Here is a 12,176-nt window from a genome sequence, read left to right on the forward strand (position 1 = left end):
TGGTCTGTCTGACTGTTCTAGCAAAACATTTCTTTTCCAAATAACGTTCATGCCGTGTTCGTGCGCATTCAGATCCGCTCTTCTGTTCCAAGTTGTTCTTGAAAACAGTGGGCACTCCTGTCCTGTTTGCTCTGGGTGACATGGGTCTGGGTATGGGCCACTTGCTGTGTGGGGGAGAGCTTAGGGGGACAGAGCGATCATTCCAGAGGCTGCATTTCAGCCTCAGGACTACTTACCTCTGGATGGCTTGATGTGCCCAACACACCCAGTTCACCCCAGGGCAGGCAGATTCTCATCTCCCCTCAGTCCCACCAGCACACTCTTATTTAGCAAGTTTTAAACTTATTTATTTTTAATTGACAAATAGAATGTATAGTCATCTATCTATCTATCTATCTATCTATCTATCTATCTATCTATCTATCTATCTATCTATCTATCTATCTATGCATGTCATAGAATGGCCTGATAATCAAAGTTACTTAACGGCATTTTAAACAGCATTCCCTCGTTATCGGTACAGAGGAATACTGTGAAGATCGAGTGTCTAGGCTTGACTGTGCTCTTTTCCTTGCACTGTGGTCATTCAGGATCACGGTGAGCCAGGTCTCTGTCTCAGTGAGGTTGGCAGTACCTCCTTCCTGGTTTTTGTCCCCGTGATTTTTTAGGAAGTGTCCTTTTGGCTTTTAGAGACAGGAGATGCACAAAATATCTTCCAATAAAAGGAGAAAAATAGTGTGTGTCCCTGCCCTGCACATCAGAAGAGACGGAAGGGCGTTCCTCTTGTTGTCCCGTGAAGCAAGCCAGGCACTCTGTGGCTGGGCTGCATCTGCATGTTGTAGACTAGGCCTGAGGTGACTGAGTGAGACCATTGCTGCTGTTAGGGAAATCATATAAGGGAGGCTGAACTGCCTGGCAATTCAGCACCGAGCAGTGCTTGGTGTTTGGTATTCATTCTGTGGCTCTCTGGGCCTTTCCCCTGCTCCCCACACATCTTCACATCCATATTCCAAGAGGTGATGCAGTATACATGATGTGTGCTATCATGGTACTCCCATACCAGCCTGACCTGTGCTTTAACGCAGGTGGTAGGCACCAGGCCATTGGGAGAGAAAGGAGAGCGAGGCTACCCGGGATCCCCAGGGTTAAGAGGAGAGCCCGGTCCTAAAGGTAGGCTGCAGCTTGCTTCTTTCCCTCCCTCCTCCCCCTTGCCTCCCTCTCCTCCCCTTTGTCCCCCCCCCTCTCTCTTTGGAAGCCTGACTGGCAGTCAAGCTGTTCTTCCCAGCTCCCAACCTCACTGTCGTGAGGTGCCCAGGAACCCTTTTCCTCTGCGGCTTCCCGAGGATGGCATCTCTGCAAGGATACTGTGGGTTCTGCTCTGTCTTCCCAGCATAGATCATGGGTGCCTTCAAGTAGCCCTGGGCAGACTGTGGCAGAGAATCAGAAAGTGTCCAAACATGACATGACCTCACCTCACTTTGTCCAATTCTCTCTTCCCCTTTCAAGGTTACCCTGGATCGCCAGGCCAACCAGGCCCTCCAGGTGAGAGTCCTTATTTCTTGTAGAATATTGAGTGTTCTGCGTGGTTTCTAGCCCCATGTGTTTGTCACACACACTGGGTATGTTCATAAGACAGGCTGCAGGTTTCTACCTGCCTCGAGTTTATCTAAACCCAGTGTACCCTGGTGTGTGTCCGCTGTATACTTTATAGGCACACGTTCGCGTGCCATTCCCCAATGTTTAGGCATTTTTGCAGACAGCGGATCCTTGTTTCCCAGGGGACACTGACTTGCTTGCTGGGCTGGTCCTCTGGGTGAACATCTTGCCCTTGCTTGAGTCTTGGCTCTGCCAGAGTTCTTCCAGCTGTTGGGCTGTGCTTCTCTCCAAGACGGGCGGATAGCAAGGCATCCCTTTGCCTTCCTCCACCAGTCTGATTTGTACTTGGTCTGAGACCTCTAGAATCCTCCTGTCTTTTCTGGGATCTGCACATGGTTGTTCCTTCCCAGGACAGCAGGACTGGCTGTGTGTGGCTCTCCGTGCTGCTCTGCTCAGGGTTCCCACCACCAGTCTTCTGGGCTATATCAGGTTACCTTGTGTACCCCTTAGTACCTTAGCATACAGAATGATGTAAGTGGACTCTGCATTTTCAGACCGATATCACTTTGTGCCTGAGCCTTGCCAGGCTGTGTTATGCTTATCACGAGGAACCTAGTAGGCATTTTACCTTGGATAGAGTGTAGATTTTCCTAACAGCCATCCCACTTACCGCCTTCGAGATATTTACTGGACCTTCTTGCAGGTTTCGCTGTTCCAGGCCAGACTGGTGCTCCGGGCTTCCCAGGTGAAAGAGGAGAAAAAGGTGAAAGGGGATCTCCAGGTGTGTCTTTACCAGGACCAAGTGGAAGAGATGGAGCCCCAGGGCCTCCTGGCCCTCCTGGCCCCCCTGGGCAACCAGGCCACACGAGTAAGTGCTATGAATTTCCCATGAGATGCTAGGAGCCCAGGGCAGAGCTGGATGGGCACTGTGACCGCTGCTAGAAGCAGGGTTGTGTAAAGGCTTCATCCTCCCAGCACTGGTTATTTAGTAACCTTTTGCTTGAGTAGTTTTGCAAAGTTAGCTATGTTATAAAATGTAATCAGTAACAACCAAATAGGCTTAAAGGGAAAAGCGACACATTACCCAGCTCTAAGTCTCCCGGCATCTGAGGTTAAAGGTTAGTGGGTTGATTCCTTTAGCCTTGATTGACAGCTGAATGTCTTTTTGCTTTGTGTAGAGTGACTGTGCATAATGCTACTTAGGGTCCACATGGGGACAGATTACACTAGAGTATGCCATGGCATAATGCAGTCTACACGGAGAATCACATGGAGTTTTCTATATCAGCTTTCAAGGAAAGCTGAGCATGAAGCCTAAGCTTATGATTGGCTTCTTGTGAGGCCGGGATCTCATATCAATAATTTTAAGCATGTTCCAGAAGGCTTAAGTCAGTCAGGTCAGTGGAAGCATGTCAAAGCAGGGTGTTGGGTGCTTCTGGGTTAAAACCAGCAAGAGCTCTGAGGCTCATCACCACTGTGATCTTAAAGCTGGAGTAGCAGTGGGACCCCCTGTGTGGCTGCTCATAGAAGACTTACGAGTGTGGAGCTCTGGTGATGCTGATTCCAAGAACTCAAGCCCATCTTGATGAGTGGGAAGGAAGTTCCCAGGATAAGGCTGACAAGGAAGACAGATAAGGGCTAAAGAGGGTGATTGAGTCCAGATAGGCAGCTGGCTCCCTTGGGAAAGAATTAATATGAATTCCTGGGCAGAGAACCGATTGTATGTGGCTTTATGGAACTTCCTCCCCTTTTGACTTTTGAAATGTGGAAAACGAGGATGAGGTCCGGTCATCCCGGAGACATTCCCAGAACCGCCTGCTCTCCATGCCGCTTTTGTTTTGCAAGTTAAAATTCACAGGTTCATTTGGAGGCAAAGGGCAATTGAATTTCTAAAATGTTCAAATCAGCCTAATATATATTAGTTTTATAATCAAGGGTTAGATTAGGAGAGTAAGAATGCCTGGTTATGTCTTATGAGTTTTAAAAATTATTTTCAGACGGCATTGTGGAGTGTCAACCTGGACCACCTGGGGACCAGGGTCCTCCAGGAATTCCAGGACAGCCAGGTTTGACAGGCGAAGTTGGACAGAAAGGTAAGAGACTTTCATTTAACTTTTTAAAAGTGGTAGCTGTGTTTGTATGGATCAGTTTCCCCAATGACTGGCTTAGGTGCTATCAGACTATCAGACTCGGCTGGCCACAGGCATGCTCGCCATTGCTTTATCTGGAGGTCCTTCACAAGCACTCCCGAGAAGACGCATTTTGTAGTTCCGCTGTAGCTGTGATGGGGAGTGGAAGGGACTAAGCCATGACAGCTGGACGACTGTCCTTTACACATTCCCAAGATGAAGAATCTAGTCTTGTATTAAAGTCTCAAATGATACCACACGTTTTCTGTTCAAAGCTTGAGAGTTTCCTTCTCAAAGGACACGTGTCTTTCCTTTAAGCCAAACTAGGGATCTATACATGGAATATTGACAAGTTTTTAGTGTTTGTATATCAGGGCACACAACTCTTCTGTTGATGGATTGAGCAGCTTTACTCTGGGGTTTCTATTTCGTCTCCAACCTTGCAAGTGTTTGCTGCGATGTCAATGAAGGACACTGATTTATATCTTTAGCAATTGGACCCAGAGATGGGGGACTCTCACCTCCTGATCAGTGCGAGCACTGGCTTAGCACAGACTAAACAACGGCATTCTGATATTTATGTGCCCATTAACCTTGGGGCAGAACAAACTGGGACCCTCATAAAACCAGCCCCATGCTTGACTATTTCTGGCTTGGCCTATAAAGAATTTGGTGTTTTACAAGTCTGAATCTTGCATGGAAAGCAGTTTCAAAAGGTATCTCAAGGCAGCCATGTAACCTTCCTCCCCACGCAGTCACTACCTACTGAGACGAGTTATCCATTTTTTACAATGGACCCAGCATCTGGAGTTCTTTAGGCTAAAATCTTATCCATCCATCCATCCATCCATCCATCCATCCATCCATCCATCCATCCATCCATCCTTTGCATCCTAGGAGATGTATCTTATGAGCCTGTATCTGTCTGTGTGTGTCTCTCTGTGTGTGCATATGACTATATGTATATATGTTTATATATGGGTGCATATATGTGTATGCATGTGTATACACATGTGTATATGAATGTATGGGTATGTGTGTATGTTTGGGGACATATGTGTATGTATGTGTGTGCATGTGTATGTGAATGTATGGGTATATGTGTGTATGTGTATGCATATGTGTGTGCACATATTTGTATGTGTGTGTATGCAAGTATACATGTGATATATATGATATATACATATATACATATATATGCATGTGGTGTGGTATGTGATGTATATGCAATGTGCATGTGTATATATGTACATGTAGTATGCAGAAGTGTAGGTGTGTGTGTGTGTGTGTGTGTGTGTGTGTGTGTGTGGTGCATGGTGTAGTGTCATGTGTGAGGCAATGCTGGGGCCTGAACCTGGGGCCTGTGGGTTGGGACATCTTCAGGATTCTCTCCTGTCACCTACCTGAGTACCACAGAGGCTTCTGTTGGCACATCACACATTAAACATATATCAAACATATATTAAACACCCGTGTTTCTTCTTTCAGGTCAGAAAGGAGAGAGCTGCCTTGCCTGTGACACAGAAGGACTTCGAGGCCCCCCAGGGCCACAGGGGCCTCCAGGAGAGATTGGTAAGCTGTAGAACATGGGGATGAAACATGTTAGGGATGGCCTTGGCGTCAGATGCCAGTTCCTTCAAATGCTGCAGCATGAAAGTGAGGATGAAAGTCTGTTACCAGAGGGTGTCCACGTGGAGGGGGCGGCCATGGTCAGGCCCACCTGCCACAGTGGTATCATGTGCTTTTCTGATCACAGGAGAGTGGCATAGTGGTTCTCCTAGCTCATAGTCAGCTCAGAGAAAGTCATCAGGTTTGTCCCCAGACCATTGGGATTGTAGGTTGGGGGGCACTGTGGCTTCCTGTGCCAGTGACTTGTGTACACGATGTTGATTGCCCCTCTGAGCTGGATGTTCCTCAAACAAGAGTCCACTTCACAAAAAAGTTCTGATGGAGTTGAGTTCTGGGGCAAAAGGAAGGCTTGCCTTACAGCTGCTATTCTTCTATCTCTCTCTAAGGTTTCCCTGGACAGCCAGGGGCTAAAGGTGACCGAGGCCTGCCAGGCAGAGATGGTCTTGAAGGATTGCCGGTAAGTGCACCACGAAGAGGTCATACTCATGTTTGAAATCATCACAGTAATGGAGTCTCATCTGTGCTCCAGCCTGTTACAGGAGCTGGTCCAGTGACTGTGGGTACGCATGCCCCTTTTTATGTTCACACGGGACACCCAGAGAACAAGTGAGCCTTGGAACCACAGTTCATCCCTGCTCTCTTCTGGTGTCCAAGTCTACTGGGCAGCACAGAGGACTGCCCACGGGGTCTCAAGTTCAGATGGTACCACAGTGGCCATCATTCTCCGTGACCACTGGCCGTGGAGTCCCCTGTGTGGCCTTAAATCTTGCCAGGGATGAGTTCACCCTAATAGCTCCTGTGGAGGGAGGGAGGAGGGAAGGCTGGCATCCCATGTCACCAGCATGTATTCCGTAGATGGCTTTTCTTGACTGTAGATGAATCCACATAGGATTCATATGAAATCCCAATTTAGGGACCAACGCGAAAGCTTTCAGCTGCATGGAGTTCCAGCTGCTAAGCTTTGTTCTGAGAGAGGAAGGGAGCCACCTTTAATACTTGATTGCACACACTTGGTGTATTTGTGAGCTTTCCTTGACCCTCCCCTCCCCTCCCCTCTCCTCCCCTCCCCTCCCCTCCCCTCTCCTCCCCTCCCTTCCCCTCTCCTCTTGTCCCCTCTCCCAGCCTCTGTAAGCATTTCCTGCTTCTCTAATTCTTTTTAGCTCTTCCTTCTTCTTTGTTAGAAATCAGAAGTTAGATGTTTGACCTTACCCTTTTCCGAGGAACCTCTTTAAAATTCTTCATTGCTTTTGGATGTTGCTGGACGCATCTCTCGAGGAGGCCAGGCTAGAACTGACTCAGAGTAGGAGGGAGGCAGCCAGAAGGGTAGCTCCCTGCTTTTGAAGTCAGATCCCCGCTCTGCTGCAGACCGGCGCTGGTGCCTAGAGGGCTGGGTTAGAAGACACAATTGTTTAAAAACAGTTCTGAGCAGACAAGTTCAAATAGCGTTCCGTGGCGGGGATCAAAGGGAGAAGGAAGAACTTTGAACGAGGCAGAAAAGGGTCTTTCCATCTCTGCCCATTGCTTCATCCTTCATCGACCTGGCTTTCCTGGGACCCTTCTTGCCTCTGCTCTGGCTAGAACCCAGGCCGGATATTCAGCTCCTGAACCTGAGATCGGGGTTGTGAGTGGGGGAGCAAAAGAAAAGCAAAGAAGTGGGGGGGGGGGCGGAGGGGACAGTTGGGGAGTCATCAGGACAAAGAGGAAAACAATAATCCACAGCACAAAGACCCCTTCAGTTCTCTGCTAGACTGAGGTGCCCATGTCTTCTGTGTGCTACAGGTCAGAAATGGTACACGGGGCCCCTGTCACACATGGGCGATCGCCATTTGTTTTTTCAAAGTTTAATTTTTGTATACATACATTTTGCTCTGAAGCAGTCTTCTCATCTCTTCCTTGGAGAGATTTGCATTGTAGGCACCCAGTGGTTTGCCATTCACTTCTTCCCGCAGGGCTTGACACAGTTTACAGAAAGAGGTTAACATAAATGGGTTACGGATTCTGCCAGGTCCTCAGTGAGGCTGCCGTACCTTTCTCATCCCAGGAGGCCAAGCAATTATAACTCTTCTTTATTCTGTCATTTCCTTCTTCCTGGAACTAAAAATCGTTTTGTGTGTCTATTTATAGAGCCTTGGGAAAGTCCAAATAGCTTCCTCAAAACCCAATTAAAGAACCGGCTCTGGGCTCCTTTACCTGGTTTTTCCCAATCACCAGTGCTCCGGAAGCCATTTTATCTTCCGGACTAAGGGGTGTGAATGCAAAAAGGAAACCCCAGGCAGCTTCAGTAAGGAATGTGCAGGCTGGGTGGACAATGGTGGGTGCCCCAGCTCTCCTCTGCCTCAGTGCGTCACACGTGGGCAGTGTGGCAACACTTGCCAAGCCATTCTCTGGAAGGTTTGTCAGTCGTTAGGGGAAGGAAGGTTAGTCTAGGATTTCTCTAAGGTGGGTTCAGTGTTACTTCCCTGTCCCTTCTGATCCCTGTGGGATGTCTAACGAAGTGTGGGATTTTTCGAGACAGCTGCCAATGGCCACGGAGTCGCTGGTTAGCATTGACAGGACGTCTAACAATGTGGTGGTTCCTGATAGGGTAGATCCTCAGCCCAAGGCTGACTGCCCACATGTCCCTCAGTAGTTCTCGGTGTCACAGGATGCTTTGTTTCACAGGGTCCACAAGGTTCACCGGGGCTCATAGGCCAGCCTGGAGCTAAGGGAGAGCCCGGCGAGATATTTTTTGACATGCGACTCAAAGGTGACAAAGGAGACCCAGGTTTTCCAGGACAGCCAGGGATGCCAGGAAGAGCAGGAACTCCGGGAAGAGACGGCCACCCAGGACTCCCCGGACCCAAAGGCTCCCCGGTAGGTCCATTTGCAGTTGGTATACATGTCTTTACAAACGGGGAATCTGCACAGAGTAGAGGAATGTATGCTTTGAGTCACAGTCATGGAGACTTACTCAGATGGCATAAGCTTGCTTCATGGTCCCCGAGCCAACATCCGTCAATGGGTGTAGGGGTTAGTGGTATAGACTCGTATAACAGGCTACAGATGGCTGAGTCTCTTTGATGTCATGGGACGGAATAGATGAGTTTTCCTATTCCTTATCCTCATGGGAACAATTCTAAAGCTAATGGTGCACCCATCACTGTTTGAAGTATAGAATCCTAGACCTCTAGCTGTGACAACTGCTGAGGGAGAAGAATGCTGGTGTCACCTGTTAACTCCAAGCTGACCCTGGTGGCTTGTGATGTACTAAACAGTGTCACCTGGGTAGAATCTTGTCACACAGGATTGTTGTCTGACAGTCTTTTCTGTCTCTTGTCTCCTCAGGGTTCAATAGGATTGAAGGGAGAGAGAGGTCCCCCTGGAGGAGTTGGCTTTCCTGGTAGTCGTGGAGACATTGGCCCTCCTGGACCCCCAGGAGTCGGTCCCATCGGTCCCATTGGTGAAAAAGGACAAGCAGGCCTTCCTGGGGGCCCCGGGTCCCCAGGTCTTCCAGGTGAGACTTCAAGGCCTGAAGGGGCAACTTCAAGGTCACAGAAATAAGGGCTCAGAGATCCAGGGTACACAGTGTTTTACTTCTTCCCAGAAGAGGGATGTGACTGGACCAGCCAGTCCTTCAGAGTTCTCCTGTGTCAGGTGGGTCAGCTCATGCACAGAGACCACAGATCAGCTAAGTCAGCCACTTAGGTAGAAGCAGGTGAAACCTGAGGCTCTATTTTTATTTTTATCCACTTTCTGATCCTTTCGGTGTCTGTATTTTCTGGGCAGTATAATCTTCACTCTCCGTTCATGCTCAGACATCTCAAGTTGCAACATCCGGCTGGGTGTTTAATTCCTATTGGCTTAGGTCACTTTCTGACTGTCTTTTAGTGGTTTATGTGCCAAACCCCAAGCAGAGCATTGATAAACATTGTGAGAGACTCAGCCCCTGCCATCCTGTGCTAACAGAATTTATTAGAAATCTGCAGCAAGGGTGAGGGGTTGCTTCCTATGTCACTGGTGCCCAGGTGGGTGAGTGTGGCCAGATTCGGGGGAGGCCCACTCCTCTGCCTTGCGTAAGTGGGCGCTCCGATTGTGGTTCCACACTGACCTGAACAAACCTGAGGGCTCCTGAGGCAATCTTGAATGGTGAAGCGTGTAGGAGAGAAGCGGCTTGCCACAGAGGTAGAAGTAATCGTGTGTACCGAGAAGGATTTAAACAGTTAATGGAGGACTTAGGGTGGCTAAAAACAGTGCTAAGGGACCCACGAATAGAACTCCTAGCAAGAATTTGGCAGGCACAGTTACCCAGTGCCTCTGTACTCACAGCTCTGACAATGGTTTCCTTAGCCATGACTATACTTTATCAACTCCTTTCCTCATTAGGGTCATTGTTGTCTCCTGGAATACAGACACCTGTTCAATGGTGGAGTCCTAGTGTGGTGCTCTGGGCCTCTCTTCTTGCCTCTCATCATTGGTGCAGTCGACAGGACTCTGTCACTAACTATACTTTGTTAATGGAGGACTGAAGCCTGTCTTTTACCCCTCCCCCATAAGCAGGGGAATTCCGAGGAGCTTTAGGAAGACCACAGAGAGCCAGAGAGAGGGTGCCTCAGGATTCTGAGTTTAAAATCAACAAGTTGAGAGGTACCGTGGCCTCTGAGACTTGCAGAAGCCATGGAAGGGTTTAATCAGATTTGAGAGAAATCAGCAGTGTAGCTCCTCGTGGCAGATACAGGCACCACAAGAAAGAAGGGGCTGGAGGGGGTGCTGCTGGCTTTGTTGGCCAGCTGTCCACATTCTGGAAAGTTCTTCGCCCTCCGGACCCTGTGTGTTGATCTTTGATCTACAGAGCTGTATTTATGTGGTAACATAAAAGGCTGGATCCCAGGGCTTCATGGATAACAGATGTATGCCGAGGTCAGGCAGTTCTCACAGACTGTGGAGAGAGGCAGGCCAGCCATTCCCGGAGGGTCCCCTTATCTGGAATTCCCATGGTGTGCTGAGGAGTCCCTGTGCACACTTAGAGGAGCCCTGATTCTTTCTGAAGAGCAGTGTCCTGACCTCCAGTGGCTCTCTGGGGGCTTAACTGGGAAGAGATGGGGCCTGAAAGCAGAGGGCTTCATGTTACCCCAGGGCACTAGGGACCATGGCACTGCTAGAGTGGCTAATCCACAGACACCCACTTATCTGTCCTGTTCTAGCTGGTATGAATCCTGGCTAGGTGGAAAGCAACTGAGAGAGTCTATCTAATGGATGAAAAAACTGTGTTCTCTCTCTCTCTCTCTCTCTCTTTTTTTCTCTCTCTCTCTCATTGTTGTTTCTTTCTTCTTATGGGGAGGGACAAGCTAACCAAGAAATGACCCAGGGTCACCTTACTTTTTGTTACGGGAGATTTTTCTGACTCTTCAGGGCTTGAGTGCAAAACTCTTAAGGAATCCAGAATCAAGTAAACATTTTGGTCATGTAGGGACACAGATGATTCTAGTCATGTACGGGAGAAATGGGAAACCCAAAGACTTTTCTGTGCAAGGGGACTTTTCAGAGTGCCTCAGAGGATGGGGAGTGGTGGACACAGCCTGTGTGTCCTGAGAGGATGCAGGGGCTCAGCTGGGGACTGGTGGCTCCTTTGCAGAGTACTGAGAGGTTGCTAGGACATGACATCATCCTTACTGTCTTCAGAGAAGCTGAGATGTGACAATTCCCATATGTGATTCTATCTTTTTCTTCTCTCAGGTCCAAAGGGTGAAGCAGGAAAGGTTGTCCCACTCCCCGGCCCCCCTGGAGCTGCAGGACTTCCAGGATCCCCTGGGTTCCCAGGGCCACAAGGTACTGTTGATGTCTAGCTTGCCTGGGCACCACAGGGCTACCACAGGGGTATCACAGGGGTACCACAAGGCTACCACAAGGCTATCACAGGGCAACCACAGGAATATTATAGGGATACCACAGGGCTACCATAGGACTACCACAGGAGTAGTACAGGGTTATCACAGGGCTACCACAGATCTACCACAAGGCTACCACTGGGTTATTACAGGGGTATCACAGGAGTACCACAGGAATACCACAGGGCTACCACAGAGCTACTCTAGAGGGGTACCATAGGTCTACCACAGAATTACCACAGGGATACCACAGGCTCCCTTAGGCATTCCTCACACTGACCATTCACTTTTCCAAAAACAGGTGACCGAGGCTTCCCAGGAACCCCAGGACGGCCAGGCAACCCAGGAGAGAAGGGTGCTGTGGGCCAACCAGGAATTGGATTTCCCGGGCTTCCTGGCCCCAAAGGTGAGCCTAGTGAGGGGCTGTGACTCTGGCCAGAAGAGCAAACGGGGAAGGGTATCGTGTCATTCAGTGACTTGTCTGTGGCGAGAGTCTTGGTATTTGCTTCCTATGAATCTGTGAGAAAGAGAAGACTCTGGCAGGAGAGACACCCTTGGTTCCTCCGTGTGTTCAGGACACATAGATGACAATGCTCCTACCACTCCAGGCAATTTGCTAATGAGCATGGTGTCATCTTGCGTAGAGGGTCTGATCCAGACACAGGCGGCTGATGAGGAATATGTAGCCTGCCTGACATCGCCACACAGTTTCTGTCTACATGATGTGTTCTTTATTTTGCTCAGCGCTATAACAAAGTCCCTGACAAAGGCAGCCTAAGGAAGGGAGAGTTTGTTCTGGCTCATAGCTTGAAGGTGAAGGTGATGGAAGGCCTGGGCACTGCAGTGTGAGCTGGGTGTTCACATTTTGGTCAGGGAGGAGGGAGGGAGGGAGGGAGGGAGAGAGAGAGGGAGGGAGAGATAGAGATAGAGAGACAGAGACAGAGAGAGATACACACAC

General features: G+C 49.1%; 1 protein-coding gene across 2 annotated transcripts in view; it reads left to right on the plus strand.

The window, feature by feature from the left end:
- The window catches only part of Col4a1 (collagen type IV alpha 1 chain), a 110,887-nt gene that overhangs the window by 73,638 nt on the left and 25,073 nt on the right, over positions 1-12,176 (plus strand). Inside the window, exons 19-28 of one of the 2 annotated variants that reach the window (NM_001135009.1) lie at positions 1,086-1,170; positions 1,507-1,542; positions 2,300-2,464; positions 3,594-3,689; positions 5,214-5,297; positions 5,741-5,811; positions 8,016-8,207; positions 8,679-8,847; positions 11,067-11,159; positions 11,520-11,624. In NM_001135009.1, the coding sequence (NP_001128481.1) occupies positions 1,086-1,170; positions 1,507-1,542; positions 2,300-2,464; positions 3,594-3,689; positions 5,214-5,297; positions 5,741-5,811; positions 8,016-8,207; positions 8,679-8,847; positions 11,067-11,159; positions 11,520-11,624 (1,096 nt within the window). Of the gene's footprint in view, positions 1-1,063; positions 1,171-1,506; positions 1,543-2,299; positions 2,465-3,593; positions 3,690-5,213; positions 5,298-5,740; positions 5,812-8,015; positions 8,208-8,678; positions 8,848-11,066; positions 11,160-11,519; positions 11,625-12,176 lie in introns of both variants that reach the window. The other variant, XM_087587991.1, reaches the window with a different exon arrangement.

Source organism: Rattus norvegicus, chromosome 16 (assembly GCF_021556685.1).
Source record: "Rattus norvegicus strain SHRSP/BbbUtx chromosome 16, alternate assembly SHRSP_T2T, whole genome shotgun sequence".
Lineage (NCBI taxonomy): Eukaryota > Metazoa > Chordata > Mammalia > Rodentia > Muridae > Rattus > Rattus norvegicus.